This window comes from Petromyzon marinus, chromosome 75 (genome assembly GCF_048934315.1).
Source record: "Petromyzon marinus isolate PM22_M1 ecotype Great Lakes invasive population chromosome 75, UKy_Petmar_22M1.pri1.0, whole genome shotgun sequence".
NCBI lineage: Eukaryota > Metazoa > Chordata > Hyperoartia > Petromyzontiformes > Petromyzontidae > Petromyzon > Petromyzon marinus.
Window position 1 is genome coordinate 5,196,373 of NC_133741.1, and position 19,075 is coordinate 5,215,447.

Below are 19,075 nucleotides of genomic sequence, written 5' to 3' on the forward strand. Positions count from 1 at the left end.
AGACCTGTCACTAACACTAACAAGACCTGTCACTGTCACTAACACTGTCACTGTCACTATCAAGACCTGTCACTGTCACTAACAAGACCTGTCACTAACACTGTCACTGTCACTAACAAGACCTGTCACTCTCACTAACACTGTCACTAACAAGACCTGTCACTAACACTAACAAGACCTGTCACTGTCACTATCACTATCAAGACCTGTCACTGTCACTAACAAGACCTGTCACTAACAAGACCTGTCACTAACACTAACAAGACCTGTCACTAACAAGACCTGTCACTAACACTAACAAGACCTGTCACTGTCACTAACACTGTCACTAACAAGACCTGTCACTGTCACTATCAAGACCTGTCACTAACACTGTCACTGTCACTAACAAGACCTGTCACTCTCACTAACACTGTCACTAACAAGACCTGTCACTAACAAGACCTGTCACTAACACTAACAAGACCTGTCACTAACAAGACCTGTCACTAACACTAACAAGACCTGTCACTGTCACTAACACTGTCACTATCAAGACCTGTCACTAACACTGTCACTAACAAGACCTGTCACTAACACTAACAAGACCTGTCACTGTCACTAACAAGACCTGTCACTAACACTAACAAGACCTGTCACTAACACTGTCACTGTCACTAACACTAACAAGACCTGTCACTAACACTAACACTGTCACTAACACTGTCACTAACACTGTCACTAACACTGTCACTAACACTGTCACTAACAAGACCTGTCACTGTCACTAACACTGTCACTGTCACTAACACTGTCACTAACACTAACAAGACCTGTCACTGTCACTAACAAGACCTGTCACTAACACTGTCACTAACAAGACCTGTCACTGTCACTAACAAGACCTGTCACTAACACTGTCACTAACAAGACCTGTCACTGTCACTAACAAGACCTGTCACTAACACTGTCACTAACACTAACAAGACCTGTCACTAACACTGTCACTAACAAGACCTGTCACTAACAGTCACTAACACTGTCACTAACAAGACCTGTCACTGTCACTAACAAGACCTGTCACTGTCACTAACACTGTCACTAACACTAACAAGACCTGTCACTAACACTGTCACTAACAAGACCTGTCACTAACAGTCACTAACACTGTCACTAACACTAACAAGACCTGTCACTGTCACTAACAAGACCTGTCACTGTCACTAACACTGTCACTGTCACTAACACTGTCACTAACACTGTCACTAACAAGACCTGTCACTGTCACTAACAAGACCTGTCACTGTCACTAACAAGACCTGTCACTAACACTAACAAGACCTGTCACTAACACTGTCACTAACACTGTCACTAACAAGACCTGTCACTGTCACTAACACTGTCACTAACACTGTCACTAACACTGTCACTAACACTGTCACTAACAAGACCTGTCACTGTCACTAACAAGACCTGTCACTAACAAGACCGGTCACTGTCACTAACAAGACCTGTCACTGTCACTAACACTGTCACTGTCACTAACACTGTCACTAACAAGACCTGTCACTGTCACTAACTGTCACTAACACTGTCACTAATAAGACCTGTCACTAACACTGTCACTGTCACTAACAAGACCTGTCACTGTCACTAACACTGTCACTGTCACTAACACTGTCACTAACACTGTCACTGTCACTAACAAGACCTGTCACTGTCACTAACACTGTCACTAACAAGACCTGTCACTGTCACTAACAAGACCTGTCACTAACACTGTCACTAACACTGTCACTAACAAGACCTGTCACTAACAAGACCGGTCACTGTCACTAACAAGACCTGTCACTGTCACTAACACTGTCACTGTCACTAACACTGTCACTAACAAGACCTGTCACTGTCACTAACTGTCACTAACACTGTCACTAATAAGACCTGTCACTAACACTGTCACTGTCACTAACAAGACCTGTCACTGTCACTAACACTGTCACTGTCACTAACACTGTCACTAACACTGTCACTGTCACTAACAAGACCTGTCACTGTCACTAACACTGTCACTAACAAGACCTGTCACTGTCACTAACAAGACCTGTCACTAACACTGTCACTAACACTGTCACTAACAAGACCTGTCACTAACACTAACAAGACCTGTCACTAACACTAACAAGACCTGTCACTAACACTGTCACTAACAAGACCTGTCACTAACAAGACCGGTCACTGTCACTAACAAGACCTGTCACTGTCACTAACACTGTCACTGTCACTAACACTGTCACTAACAAGACCTGTCACTGTCACTAACTGTCACTAACACTGTCACTAACAAGACCTGTCACTAACACTGTCACTGTCACTAACAAGACCTGTCACTGTCACTAACACTGTCACTGTCACTAACACTGTCACTAACACTGTCACTGTCACTAACAAGACCTGTCACTGTCACTAACACTGTCACTAACAAGACCTGTCACTGTCACTAACAAGACCTGTCACTAACACTGTCACTAACACTGTCACTAACAAGACCTGTCACTAACACTAACACTGTCACTGTCACTAACAAGACCTGTCACTAACACTGTCACTAACAAGACCTGTCACTAACACTGTCACTAACAAGACCTGTCACTAACACTGTCACTAACAAGACCTGTCACTAACACTAACAAGACCTGTCACTAACAAGACCTGTCACTGTCACTAACACTGTCACTAACAAGACCTGTCACTAACACTGTCACTAACACTGTCACTAACACTGTCACTGTCACTAACACTGTCACTAACACTGTCACTAACAAGACCTGTCACTGTCACCAACACTAACAAGACCTGTCACTGTCACTAACAAGACCTGTCACTGTCACTAACACTGTCACTAACAATAACACTGTCACTGTCACTAACACTGTCACTAACAAGACCTGTCACTGTCACTAACAAGACCTGTCACTGTCACTAACACTGTCACTAACACTGTCACTAACACTGTCACTAACAAGACCTGTCACTGTCACTAACAAGACCTGTCACTGTCACTAACACGACCTGTCACTAACACTAACAAGACCTGTCACTAACACTGTCACTGTCACTAACACTAACAAGACCTGTCACTAACACTAACACTGTCACTAACACTGTCACTAACACTGTCACTAACAAGACCTGTCACTGTCACTAACACTGTCACTGTCACTAACACTGTCACTAACACTAACAAGACCTGTCACTGTCACTAACAAGACCTGTCACTAACACTGTCACTAACAAGACCTGTCACTGTCACTAACAAGACCTGTCACTAACACTGTCACTAACACTAACAAGACCTGTCACTCTCACTAACACTCACTAACAAGACCTGTCACTAACACTAACAAGACCTGTCACTGTCACTAACACTGTCACTGTCACTATCAAGACCTGTCACTAACACTGTCACTGTCACTAACAAGACCTGTCACTCTCACTAACACTGTCACTAACAAGACCTGTCACTAACACTAACAAGACCTGTCACTGTCACTATCACTATCAAGACCTGTCACTGTCACTAACAAGACCTGTCACTAACAAGACCTGTCACTGTCACTAACAAGACCTGTCACTAACACTAACAAGACCTGTCACTAACACTGTCACTGTCACTAACACTAACAAGACCTGTCACTAACACTAACACTGTCACTAACACTGTCACTAACACTGTCACTAACACTGTCACTAACAAGACCTGTCACTGTCACTAACACTGTCACTGTCACTAACACTGTCACTAACACTAACAAGACCTGTCACTAACACTGTCACTAACAAGACCTGTCACTGTCACTAACAAGACCTGTCACTAACACTGTCACTAACACTAACAAGACCTGTCACTAACACTGTCACTAACAAGACCTGTCACTAACAGTCACTAACACTGTCACTAACAAGACCTGTCACTGTCACTAACAAGACCTGTCACTGTCACTAACACTGTCACTAACACTAACAAGACCTGTCACTAACACTGTCACTAACAAGACCTGTCACTAACAGTCACTAACACTGTCACTAACACTAACAAGACCTGTCACTGTCACTAACAAGACCTGTCACTGTCACTAACACTGTCACTGTCACTAACACTGTCACTAACACTGTCACTAACAAGACCTGTCACTGTCACTAACAAGACCTGTCACTGTCACTAACAAGACCTGTCACTAACACTAACAAGACCTGTCACTAACACTGTCACTAACACTGTCACTAACAAGACCTGTCACTGTCACTAACACTGTCACTAACACTGTCACTAACACTGTCACTAACACTGTCACTAACAAGACCTGTCACTAACACTAACAAGACCTGTCACTGTCACTAACAAGACCTGTCACTAACACTGTCACTAACACTGTCACTAACACTGTCACTAACAAGACCTGTCACTGTCACTAACAAGACCTATCACTAACACTAACAAGACCTGTCACTAACACTGTCACTAACACTGTCACTAACAAGACCTGTCACTGTCACTAACACTGTCACTAACACTGTCACTAACACTGTCACTAACACTGTCACTAACACTGTCACTAACAAGACCTGTCACTAACACTAACAAGACCTGTCACTGTCACTAACAAGACCTGTCACTAACACTGTCACTAACAAGACCTGTCACTAACACTGTCACTAACAAGACCTGTCACTAACACTGTCACTAACACTGTCACTAACAAGACCTGTCACTAACAAGACCGGTCACTGTCACTAACAAGACCTGTCACTGTCACTAACACTGTCACTGTCACTAACACCGTCACTAACAAGACCTGTCACTGTCACTAACTGTCACTAACACTGTCACTAACAAGACCTGTCACTAACACTGTCACTGTCACTAACAAGACCTGTCACTGTCACTAACACTGTCACTGTCACTAACACTGTCACTAACACTGTCACTGTCACTAACAAGACCTGTCACTGTCACTAACACTGTCACTAACAAGACCTGTCACTGTCACTAACAAGACCTGTCACTAACACTGTCACTAACACTGTCACTAACAAGACCTGTCACTAACACTAACACTGTCACTGTCACTAACAAGACCTGTCACTAACACTGTCACTAACAAGACCTGTCACTAACACTGTCACTAACAAGACCTGTCACTAACACTGTCACTAACAAGACCTGTCACTAACACTGTCACTAACAAGACCTGTCACTAACACTAACAAGACCTGTCACTAACAAGACCTGTCACTGTCACTAACACTGTCACTAACAAGACCTGTCACTAACACTGTCACTAACACTGTCACTAACACTGTCACTAACACTGTCACTAACACTGTCACTAACACTGTCACTGTCACTAACACTGTCACTAACACTGTCACTAACAAGACCTGTCACTGTCACCAACACTAACAAGACCTGTCACTGTCACTAACAAGACCTGTCACTAACACTGTCACTAACAATAACACTGTCACTGTCACTAACACTGTCACTAACAAGACCTGTCACTGTCACTAACAAGACCTGTCACTGTCACTAACACTGTCACTAACACTGTCACTAACACTGTCACTAACACGACCTGTCACTGTCACTAACAAGACCTGTCACTGTCACTAACACGACCTGTCACTAACACTAACAAGACCTGTCACTAACACTGTCACTGTCACTAACACTAACAAGACCTGTCACTAACACTAACACTGTCACTAACACTGTCACTAACAAGACCTGTCACTGTCACTAACACTGTCACTGTCACTAACACTGTCACTAACACTAACAAGACCTGTCACTGTCACTAACAAGACCTGTCACTAACACTGTCACTAACAAGACCTGTCACTGTCACTAACAAGACCTGTCACTAACACTGTCACTAACACTAACAAGACCTGTCACTAACACTGTCACTAACAAGACCTGTCACTAACAGTCACTAACACTGTCACTAACAAGACCTGTCACTGTCACTAACAAGACCTGTCACTGTCACTAACACTGTCACTAACACTAACAAGACCTGTCACTGTCACTAACAAGACCTGTCACTGTCACTAACACTGTCACTGTCACTAACACTGTCACTAACACTGTCACTAACAAGACCTGTCACTGTCACTAACAAGACCTGTCACTGTCACTAACAAGACCTATCACTAACACTAACAAGACCTGTCACTAACACTGTCACTAACACTGTCACTAACAAGACCTGTCACTGTCACTAACACTGTCACTAACACTGTCACTAACACTGTCACTAACACTGTCACTAACACTGTCACTAACAAGACCTGTCACTAACACTAACAAGACCTGTCACTGTCACTAACAAGACCTGTCACTAACACTGTCACTAACAAGACCTGTCACTGTCACTAACAAGACCTGTCACTGTCACTAACAAGACCTGTCACTAACAAGACCGGTCACTGTCACTAACAAGACCTGTCACTGTCACTAACACTGTCACTGTCACTAACACTGTCACTAACAAGACCTGTCACTGTCACTAACTGTCACTAACACTGTCACTAACAAGACCTGTCACTAACACTGTCACTGTCACTAACAAGACCTGTCACTGTCACTAACACTGTCACTGTCACTAACACTGTCACTAACACTGTCACTGTCACTAACAAGACCTGTCACTGTCACTAACACTGTCACTAACAAGACCTGTCACTGTCACTAACAAGACCTGTCACTAACACTGTCACTAACACTGTCACTAACAAGACCTGTCACTAACACTGTCACTGTCACTAACAAGACCTGTCACTAACACTGTCACTAACAAGACCTGTCACTAACACTGTCACTAACAAGACCTGTCACTAACACTAACAAGACCTGTCACTAACAAGACCTGTCACTGTCACTAACACTGTCACTAACAAGACCTGTCACTAACACTGTCACTAACACTGTCACTAACACTGTCACTAACACTGTCACTAACACTGTCACTGTCACTAACACTGTCACTAACACTGTCACTAACAAGACCTGTCACTGTCACCAACACTAACAAGACCTGTCACTGTCACTAACAAGACCTGTCACTGTCACTAACACTGTCACTAACAATAACACTGTCACTGTCACTAACACTGTCACTAACAAGACCTGTCACTGTCACTAACAAGACCTGTCACTGTCACTAACACTGTCACTAACACTGTCACTAACACTGTCACTAACACTGTCACTAACAAGACCTGTCACTGTCACTAACAAGACCTGTCACTGTCACTAACAAGACCTGTCACTAACACTAACACTGTCACTAACAAGACCTGTCACTGTCACTAACACTGTCACTGTCACTAACAAGACCTGTCACTAACACTAACAAGACCTGTCACTGACACTAACACTGTCACTAACAAGACCTGTCACTAACAAGACCTGTCACTAACACTGTCACTAACACTAACAAGACCTGTCACTGTCACTAACACTGTCACTAACACTAACAAGACCTGTCACTAACACTAACAAGACCTGTCACTAACACTAACAAGACCTGTCACTAACACTGTCACTGTCACTAACAAGACCTGTCACTGTCACTAACAGTCACTAACACTGTCACTAACAAGACCTGTCACTGTCACTAACACTGTTACTAACACTAACAAGACCTGTCACTGTCACTAACAATATCTGACACAGCCACTAACAAGACCCGACACAGCCAACTAAAACAATGCCCACACAGCTGCAGGGTGGATTGACCCCCCACGGGCTAAAATACGCATCGATACCGATTCCACATAATCGATAAGAATTCGCTGCTCTCGATTCTCTCGTTGTCGTACTCGCGCTGCGCCGCTAGAGGGCGCTGGCAAACTCCACATCGGGACCCACCAAATCGATTCCTGCCCGCGTGGTAGTCGATATATACGCGGATCGATTAAATCGAATCGGGGGGAGGGGGTCGCCTTAGACTCGGCAGGGCAGCTGGCGATTCCACTAAGCGGGGCGATTAGAGGGCGTCGATTTTGTCGTTGAATTTTCGATTCCCTTTGTCCTGCACACACCCAGTCACAGCCACGATGGAGAAATAACTGTGGGGGGTGTCTATGGGTGTCTGTGTGGGTGTCTATGTGTGTGTGGTGAGTCTATGGGTTTGTATGGTGAGTCTATGGGTCTCTGTGTGGTGAGTCTATGGGTGTCTGTGTGGTGAGTCTATGTGTCTCTGTGTGGTGAGTCTATGGGTCTCTGTGTGGGTGTCTATGGGTGTCTCTGTGTGGGTGTCTATGGGTGTCTCCGTGTAGGTGTCTATGGGTGTATGTGTGGTGAGTCTATGGGTCTCTGTGTAGGTGTCTATGGGTGTATGTGTGGTGAGTCTATGGGTCTCTGTGTAGGTGTCTATGGGTGTATGTGTGGTGAGTTTATGGGTCTGTGTGGTGAGTCTATGTGTCTCTGTGTGGGTGTCTATGGGTGTCTCTGTGTGGTGAGTCTATGGGTCTCTGTGTGGGTGTCTATGTGTCTCTGTGTGGGTGTCTATGGGTGTCTCTGTGTAAATGTCTATGGGTGTATGTGTGGTGAGTCTATGGGTCTCTGTGTAGGTGTCTATGGGTGTATGTGTGGTGAGTTTATGTGTCTCTGTGTGGTGAGTCTATGGGTGTCTGTGTGGGTGTCTATGGGTGTCTCTGTGTGGTGAGTCTATGTGTCTCTGTGTGGTGAGTCTATGGGTGTCTGTGTGGGTGTCTATGTGTCTCTGTGTGGGTGTCTATGGGTGTCTCTGTGTGATGAGTCTATGGGTCTCTGTGTGGTGAGTCTATGGGTGTCTGTGTGGTGAGTCTATGTGTCTCTGTGTGGGTGTCTATGGGTCTCTGTGTGGGTGTCTATGTGTCTGTGTGGTGTGTCTATGGGTCTCTGTGTGGTGTGTCTATGGGTGTGTGTGGTGAGTCTGTGGGTGTTTGTGTGGCGAGTCTACGGGTGTATGTGTGGTGAGTTTATGTCTCTGTGTGGTGAGTCTATGGGTCTCTGTGTGGGTGTCTATGTGTCTCTGTGTGGGTGTCTATGGGTGTCTCTGTGTAGGTGTATGTGTGGTGAGTCTATGGGTGTATGTGTGGTGAGTTTATGTGTCTGTGTGGTGAGTCTGTGTCTCTGTGTGGGTGTCTATGGGTGTCTCTGTGTGGTGAGTCTATGGGTGTATGTGTGGGTGTCTATGTGTCTCTGTGTGGGTGTCTATGGGTGTCTGTGTGGTGAGTCTATGGGTGTTTGTGTGGTGAGTCTATGTGTCTCTGTGTGGTGAGTTTACGTGTCTCTGTGTGGTGAGTCTATGTGTCTCTGTGTGGGTGTCTATGGGTGTCTCTGTGTGGGTGTCTATGTGTTTCTGTGTGGGTGTCTATGGGTGTCTGTGTGGTGAGTCTATGGGTGTTTGTGTGGTGAGTCTATGTGTCTCTGTGTGGTGAGTTTACGTGTCTCTGTGTGGTGAGTCTATGTGTCTCTGTGTGGGTGTCTATGGGTGTCTCTGTGTGGTGAGTATGGGTCTCTGTGTGGTGAGTTTATGGGTGTCTGTGTGGTGAGTTTATGGGTGTATGTGTGGTGAGTCTATGGGTGTATGTGTGGTGAGTCTATGGGTCTGTGTGATGAGTCTATGGGTCTGTGTGGTGAATCTATGGCTCTCTGTGTGGTGAGTCTATGGGTCTCTGTGTGGTGAGTCTATGGGTCTCAGTGTGGCGAGTCTATGGGTCTCTGTGTGGTGAGTCTATGGGTCTGTGTGCAGAGTTTGTGGGTCTCTGTGTGGTGAGTCTATGGGTCTGTGTGCAGAGTCTATGGGTCTGTGTGATGAGTCTATGGGTCTGTGTGATGAGTCTATGGGTCTGTGTGATGAGTCTATGGGTCTCTGTGTGGTGAGTCTATGGGTCTCTGTGTGGTGAGTCTATGTGTCTCTGTGTGGTGAGTCTATGTGTCTCTGTGTGGTGAGTCTATGGGTATCTGTGTCCAGAGTCTATGGGTCTGTGTGATGAGTCTATGGTTCTGTGTGGTGAGTATGGGTCTGTGTGGTGAGTCTATGGGTCTCTGTGCGCTGAGTTTATGGGTCTCTGTGTGATGAGTCTATGGGTCTGTGTGGTGAGCCTATGGCTGTGTGTGGTGAGTTTGTGGGTCTCTGTGTGGTGAGTCTATGGGTCTCTGTGTGATGAGTCTATGGGTCTCTGTGTGGTGAGTCTATGGGTGTCTGTGTGGTGAGTCTATGGGTCTCTGGGATTTTAGCACACAACGTTGGTGTACGGTGCTATTTCAGGAATATTTTGATGTTTTTTTCCTGGATTTTCTGTTTGCACAGTCACATAATCACTTTAAGATGTTGTCTGTTCATATTTGTTTTTGTTTGTTGCGGTTGCACCCGATTCAAGAGCCAAATGGCTCACAGGGCTACACCAAATAAATGGAACTATGAACTATCTCTGTGTGATGAGTCTATGGGTCTGTGGTGAGTCTATGGGTGTCTGTGTGGTGAGTCTATGGGTCTCTGTGGTGAGTCTATGGGTCTGTGTGGTGAGTCTATGGGTCTCTGTGTGATGAGTCTATGGGTCTCTGTGTGTTGAGTCTATGGGTGTCGTGTGGCGAGTCTGTGGGTCTCTGTGTGGCGAGTCTGTGGGTCTCTGTGTGTTGAGTCTATGGGTCTCTGTGTGGCGAGTCTGTGGGTCTCTGTGTGTTGAGTCTATGGGTCTCTGTGTGGTGAGTCTATGGGTCTCTGTGTGGTGAGTCTATGGGTCTCTGTGTGTTGAGTCTATGGGTCTCTGTGTGGTGAGTCTATGGGTCTCTGTGTGGTGAGTCTATGGGTCTCTGTGTGGTGAGTCTATGGGTCTCTGTGTGGTGAGTCTATGGGTCTGTGTGATGAGTCTATGGGTCTCTGTGTGGTGAGTCTATGGGTCTCTGTGTGGTGAGTCTATGTGTCTCTGTGTGGTGAGTCTATGGGTCTCTGTGTGATGAGTCTATGGGTCTCTGTGTGATGAGTCTATGGGTCTCTGTGTGGTGAGTCTATGGGTCTCTGTGTGGTGAGTCTATGGGTCTCTGTGTGGTGAGTCTATGGGTTTCTGAGTGGTGAGTCTATGGGCGTGTGTGGTGAGTCTATGGGTGTCTCTGTGTGTGCTGAGTCTATGGTGTCTCTCCGTGTCAATCCACTGCTGGATGAGTGCAATTTGACCATAATTCTCCACGCCAGTCAGTCCGAGTTCAAGGCCGAGGAGCAGACGTGAGAGAGCATATAAAGTACAGTACGAGGCCCTCAGCTGCACTCGCCACAACCTATAACACCTGGTGATGCACGCTGGTAGTCAACCAATGCATACCCAGAACCCTACCAAGAGTTGCTCCAACCCTCCGCATCCAAGACTAACCCAACTATTTGTCCAGACCCACCCAGCCAACCATCCCTCAGGGTCGAACTCACGACCCTCCTGTAAACCAGGCGAGGGAGAGAGACGTGCAGACGCCACAAGCAGCAGGCATCGTCAGGGTCGAGATGGAACCCATCACCTCCTGTATACCACGCGAGGTAGTTAACATCCCCACAGGGAAAGAGACAGACGCAGACTCCACATACAGCATGCTGTTCCCGTTATCACTGTTACCAGATGCCTTGGTCTGGCTCTGTGAGCCTCTAACACTGAACCCTATGGGAGCCTTAGTCTGGCTCTATGAGTCACTAACACTGAACCCTATGGGAGCCTTAGTCTGGCTCTGAGTCTAACACTGAACCCTATGGGAGCCTTAGTCTGGCTCTGTGAGTCACTAACACTGAACCCTATGGGAGCCTTAGTCTGGCTCTATGAGACACTAACACTGAACCCTATGGGAGCCTTAGTCTGGCTCTATGAGACACTAACACTGAACCCTATGGGAGCCTTAGTCTGGCTCTGTGAGTCACTAACACCGAACCCTATGGGAGCCTTAGTCTGGCTCTATGAGACACTAACACTGAACCCTATGGGAGCCTTAGTCTGGCTCTATGAGACACTAACACTGAACCCTATGGGAGCCTTAGTCTGGCTCTGTGAGTCACTAACACTGAACCCTATGGGAGCCTTAGTCTGGCTCTATGAGACACTAACACCGAACCCTATGGGAGCCTTAGTCTGGCTCTGTGAGTCACTAACACTGAACCCTATGGGAGCCTTAGTCTGGCTCTGAGTCACTAACACTGAACCCTATGGGAGCCTTAGTCTGGCTCTATGAGTCACTAACACTGAACCCTATGGGAGCCTTAGTCTGGCTCTGAGTCACTAACACTGAACCCTATGGGAGCCTTAGTCTGGCTCTATGAGTCACTAACACTGAACCCTATGGGAGCCTTAGTCTGGCTCTGTGAGTCACTAACACTGAACCCTATGGGAGCCTTAGTCTGGCTCTGAGTCACTAACACTGAACCCTATGGGAGCCTTAGTCTGGCTCTATGAGACACTAACACTGAACCCTATGGGAGCCTTAGTATGGCTCTGCAAGTCTCTTAACACAGAAAGCTAAGAGGGAAGCCTTAGTCTGGTTCTGTGAGTCTAACACTGAACGCTAAGGGGGAGCGCCTTCGTCTGATTCGTAGCGCTAACTGCTACGCGAACCCATCCCCCTCATCACCACCGGTGGAGGGACAAAGGGAGCCAGAGAGAGCGGAACCCTCCCGTTCTCTTTGTGTGGCGAACAGCGTGGTAGCAACGCCACACGTGGCGAAGAGCGAGACCCGCTAGTGGTCGGCTATGGGCACTGCAGGTAGTAGTCGCCCATTCATTTGAGAGCCATTGACTTATCACTGAGCCATAAGACTGACCACACACACAGAGACAAACTCATCACACACAGAGAGGCTCACCACACAGCCATAGGCTCAGCACACACAGCCATAGGGTCAGCACACACAGCCATAGGCTCAGCACACACAGCCATAGGCTCAGCACACACAGCCATAGTCTCAGCACACACAGCCAGATTCACCACACACAGCCAGACTCACCACACACAGCCAGACTCACCACACAGCCAGACTCACCACACACAGCCAGAGCCATAGACTCACCACACACAGCCAGAGCCATAGACTCACCACACACAGCCAGAGCCATAGACTCACCACACACACAGAGCCATAGACTCACCACACACACAGAGCCATAGACTCACCACACACAGAGACAAACTCACCACACACACACAGCCATAGACTCACACACACACACACAGCCATAGACTCACCACACACAGAGACAAACTCACCACACACACACAGCCATAGACTCACACACACACAGCCATAGACTCACCACACACAGAGACAGACTCATCACATAGCCATAGACTCGCCACAGACCCACCTCACGCAGATACCCATAGACTCAGATCCACACTCACCACACAGACCCACACACTCACCACACTGACCCACAGACTCACCACACAGACCCACAAACTCACCACACAGACCCACACATACCCACAGACCCACACATACCCACAGACCCACACACTCACCACACTGACCCATAGACTCCCACACAGATGATGATGAGATGCTATCGTGTGTGATGTCCAGGTCACGTCTGAAAAAGAGCCACAGCTCAGAAGCGGTGGCTGGCTGAGGGGGGGGGGGGTCTTAAACCTGGTAAAATAAAACGATTAAACAGTTCAGCTTAAGAGCCGTGGTCAATCCACCGCTGGATAGATTCATGATTTCCACATCCCACAACCCTCTGGAGATCCACACTGCAACGGCAGGGTAATCTATCGTGGTGTAGTGTAGCTTATAAGATTTCCAAAATCATAATAACCACTCATTGACTCTCCAAATCACTGCTACTACTGTGGTATATTACCAATTATGTAGTAGTAAGTTTATACACCAAACTACTGCCCCACCGCTCCTCACAGCAGCTGTATCACCACTACTGTGGTATATTACAAACTATACAGTACTGCATTTATCCACCAAACAACGACCACCACATAACCACTGCTCCTCTGAAACACTCGTTAAATTACAATTAGCGCTTCCAAAATCATAAATAACTGCTCCATGACCATCACCACCACTGCCAATACTACTGTGATATATTACAAACAATTTAGTACCAAGTTAATCCACCCCACAACCACCCAACCACTACTCCTCTGAAGCAGTCTAGTTAACAATAATTACAATTATAAATTAGTGTTTCTAAAATCACAATAACCACTCCACCACTATACTACTGTGGCATATTACAAACTATTTAGTGCCAAGTTAACCTACCCCACAAACACCACCATCAACCACGTGGCCCAGGGCCACGTGGTTCCCACTATCGTTTTCCCGCCATGTCCAACAATAGAGCGGGCTCTGCCCGCCTCTGCCCCCACCACTAGAGGCCGTTACAGCAGAGGGTATTTGGCCTACTCTTCCACCGCTAACCACTCTAAAAGATTGCTTTTGGGGGGGGGGGGTTACCCATTCTTTACCCCACCAACACAATTTAAGGTACCTTTGCCACCACCCTATTGTTTAAACTGGTGATACCTTATAATAATAACAGAATGCTAAAGTGTGTAATGTACTATGTAAATAATTCATTGCATAGTCTACAAAGTAGTGCATAGATTGCATCGTGTAGGTTACAATCTTTAATACCTTGTGTAGCTTACAATATATAGTATATAATACATTGTGCAGTTTACAATGTATAGTATATAATACAATGTGCAACTTACAATATATGGTATATAATACATTGTGCAGTATAGTGTAATAGTATGTATTATACAATGCATAGTATATAATACATAGTGTAGTACAGTGTGTATTATACAATGTATAGTTTATAATAGTGTAGTATAGTGTATAGTATACAATGTATAGTATATAATACAGTGTGTAGTATAGTGTGTATTATACAATGTATAGTGTATAATACAGTGTAGTATAGTGTATATTATACAATGTATTGCATATAATACATTGTGTATTATACAATGTATAGTGTATAATAGTGTATACTATACAATGTATAGTATATAATACATTGTGTAGTTTACAATGCAAACTGAACATGCTGGAATACATTAAGCGCATGTTTATACTTGTATAATCGATTAGTATAATAACCGAACGTCCCGTTGCATTAATCGATAGATTTATCGACATTCGAAAATAAATGGTCGCATAAACCCTTGACCCGTGTGCTTGGGGAAGTGAATATGTCAAGTTAGTCACTTTTTACATTTATATATTTCGTCTAAGATAATTATAGCGAGGTTGTAACAACAATTCAACACTATTCCACACTCAGTGTGGGCGAGTTTGCTTCCCCCCTTATCGAATTAAAGATTAGAAATCTTTGCGTTCAAGTTTCATCACAAGTCATCCTCTTTCAACTCAATTACTTCCGAACGGAATAAGATTTGGTGAGATTATAATCGCTTAAAGGAGGGCCCCCGATCTCTCTCCCTCGGGTTTAAATAACAAGTTAAAATTGTAATAAATTACATTTAGTTTGAGATTATAATTATTAAGGGGAGTTGTCTCCCTTGGGTTGAACTAATACATGTTGATAAAATAGATATGGTTTGATATTATAATGGCTTAGGAGGACCGCTGTCTCCCTTGAGTTTAATTAATAAGTTATATTTTAATAAATGAGATTAATTTGAGATAATCATTCTTAGGGGGGGGCTTTCCCTTGGGTTTAAATAACAAGTTTAATGTGCATAAACTAGATAAAGTTTGAGATCTTAATTCTTAAGGGACTTTCCTTCTGGGTTTAAGTAAAATGTTACAAAACTAAATTTGGTTTCAGATCAATTCTAAGGCCCCCCCACCTCTCTGGGTTTCAATAATAAGTAAAATGTTAATAAACTAGATTTAGTTGTAGATTACAATTCTCTGGGGGGGGGGGGATCTCCACCCTGGGTTTAAATAAGTAAAATGTTAATTCATTTTTAAGGGATTCTCTTTTTGTTCGGGACAATGGTGGGGCAGAGAATGACATTTTTTTTAGTCACCACTCCTTAAACAATCCGCCTTATTTTTGGTTATCTTTCTTAAAACATCCAACTAAATTAACACAAATCGCGGTAGTAATTCATTACAATGGGCGTAGATTTGGTTTATTTTTAAAGGTCTTCTTAGGTCACCCCTTTTGTGCATTTGCCGGCCACGTTTTGCCACCACACCAACCTCAAAACAAAAAATTGAGAATACTAATTTTAAAATAAAACTAAATTCAACAAATACATTCTTCCCATATTCTTGGTTCTTTGTTGAATCGTCGTTTTTAAAAAAAGCAGACGGTTTTAAAGCTTTAAAAATCGACCAAAACCCCCTACCCCCCCCCCCCACACATACACAAAGTTTTAAGAGCTTTAACTTATTCCACTGGTTGTCCAAACCACCTTGCTACATCATCGACCCAACTTGGTATATGCAAATTTAAAAAAAAAATCACGCATTTACAAAGCGATCTAAAGCGCGTGCCACGCTCTTTCTATTAACACTCGACGTTTCGCTCTTTCCATTAACACTCGACGTTTCAGAACGCGTCCCAAAGGCAGCACACGTTAACATTCAATGCGCGCTCGGGCTCGCTTACGACGTCGTTATCGAGGCTATCGAACAAAAATGCACCAAAAGCATCGACGGTTTTGAGGTAAAGTTAACCGTTTTACTAAACATTTACCTCAGCTCGTCGCTAATTTATCGATTATTTTTTTTCGTTGTTATCGAAGGCCGAGCGCGCGCCGCCGCCGCCGCCACCACCACCACCCACCCATCCACCGCGTGGTCACAATGGCCAAACCCACACTACCACCACCACCACCAACCCCCCTCGCCTATACATTCATTATTTTAAACACCCAACTACCACCCAACAAGAACACGACGATTAATTGACACGCAAAACAAAATGCACCGGGCTAGCGCGTCACCCCACGTCCTTTAAAACACGGTCGGGGCTCGCGAGTAGTTCGTTGTAAATCGTTGTTGTCGTGTTTTTATTATTTTGATGATTCTCTCTCTCTCTCTGTGTGTTGTTGTTGTGTCGCTGGCGCCTCGCCATTTTGACTGCTCCAAGTCACCACCACCACCCCCTCCTCCTCCTTTCTCCCGCGCTTTAAACAAAATGTGATGGGGTTTTTTTTTAAAAAAAACGTTAATTTAACAAATAAAACGTTTGATCACCCCCCACCCACCACCACAACAACAATTAAATTAATTTTCCTAGTTTTTTTTTTCCCTCAGCCGATTCAAGTGGATGGAGGGGCCCTCCTAGAACAAAACGCGCGAAATTTCTCCCCCCCCCCCCCCAACACGACAAATCAAACCAACACCGCAATTATCACGCGGGGGTGGGTTTGTGTTACAACATCAGCATCCAAATCGATAATAAAATATTTTAGAGATTATTTAAAAGGGGGGGGGGGGGGGGAGGGAGGGGATGGTTGTGTGTTTGTATTTTACCTCAGCCGTACAATGCGCGCCAAATTTACCTTCCTCACGCTCACGACGATAAACAAAAACCACGCGAGGTTTTTGTTGCCCAAAAAATCTAATTAATTAAATATTTTGAAAGGTTCTTTTTATTCATTATTTTTCTTTGTGTATATATATTTTTTTAAAACCTCGGCCCGTAGTCGGTGGTCGAGCGATGGGAACAATGAGCGTCAAATTCTCCCTCACGCGAACCGACAAATTATCAACACCACCACCACCATGCGGGTTGTATCAACAACAATTAAAAATAAACAACAATTAAAATTAACAAAATATTTAAAAAATTATGTTGCCTTTTTTTTACCTCAGCCGTAGCTGAAAGCAAAAAGAACGCGCGAAAATTCCCCTCACGCACAACGCAACAATTAGCGCCGCAACACCACGTGGGCAATGTTACAACAATTAAAAAATAAACAATTAAACAGAAACATCTTTTAAAAAAATTAGTTTTAGTTTTTTACCTCAGCCGGTGCGAGAGGAACGCGCGCGCCAATTCTCCTCACGCACAACGCAACAATTCACCGCCGCCACACCACGTGCGAGGGCAATGTTAGAACAATAAAATGAAACAATAAAAAAATCAACATCTTTAAAGATTAATTGTGTTTAAAAAAATGTTTTACCTCAGCCGCAGCGTTTGAGTGGCGACGGACTCAACAATGAGCGCAAATTCTCCTCACGAACACAAAACAACCACCACAATAACTATAAAACAATAAAATTCTCACGTTTTCTTGCTGTGGCTTTCACACCTGATGATGATTGCTGCTTTGTGTTGCAGTCGAAACGTCGTGAGAATTTTATTGTTTTATATTTGTATTAGTTTATTGTATACCCCTTCTAACGTGGTGGTGACTTTACCGAAAGAACCAAGAACATCAATCCCAGCAGTCACGAAAGCTTTAAATCAAAATTTAACCACGATAACATCAATTAAAAAATCTTTTTTTTTTTAAACATTAATTTTCTTAACTGCCCCCCCCCCTCAGCCCTAATGCTTTATTTGCGGTGGCTATTCCGAGGCACAATACGCGCCAAAAAAAACCTCCCCCCCCCCCTCATTAATTAAAAAAAAGACAAAACACGCAAACAATAGCAAGCAAACACAAACACGAGGGGCTTCTTACCAACAAACAAAACCCACAAACAACAATAACAACTTATTCAAACAACATCATCCTCACCTTCTTTGGGCTCGCGTCAACAACCGCGTCTGCCATGGTTCACCTAAAGTAAGTCGTTAGTCGACGCGTGGGTGTGTGTGTGGTGGTTTTATTTTAATAAAGCCTTTTTAAAAAAAGACGACGAATTTTTATACCCCCTTTTCTCTGTCCGTGTCCCTGAGTGTTCGCAAACCTGATCGCTTCGCTATCGCCCCCTTACGAAATTAACGCGTTTACTCGAATGCTGCTGCTGTTGCTGTTTTGGACTTGAGAATTTATTGTTTAAGTTTAAGTTTTTAAATCTTCTACGAAGACGAAGGAGGCGAGGAGATGCGGCCACAAAGACACGAGGGCGCCTTCCTTTGTAAAGAGAAGCGAATGGGCGAGCGGGAAGCAAAC

At 44.7% G+C, this 19,075-nt stretch overlaps 1 protein-coding gene across 1 annotated transcript in view; it reads right to left on the minus strand.

The window, feature by feature from the left end:
* LOC116938066 (uncharacterized) overlaps positions 1–19,075 on the minus strand; it is a 36,828-nt gene extending 17,753 nt beyond the window's left edge. The window contains exon 1 of the mRNA XM_032945240.2: positions 18,698–19,075. Coding sequence (XP_032801131.1) covers positions 18,698–18,733 — 36 coding nt within the window. The 5' untranslated portion in view covers positions 18,734–19,075. The remainder of the gene's footprint in view (positions 1–18,697) is intronic.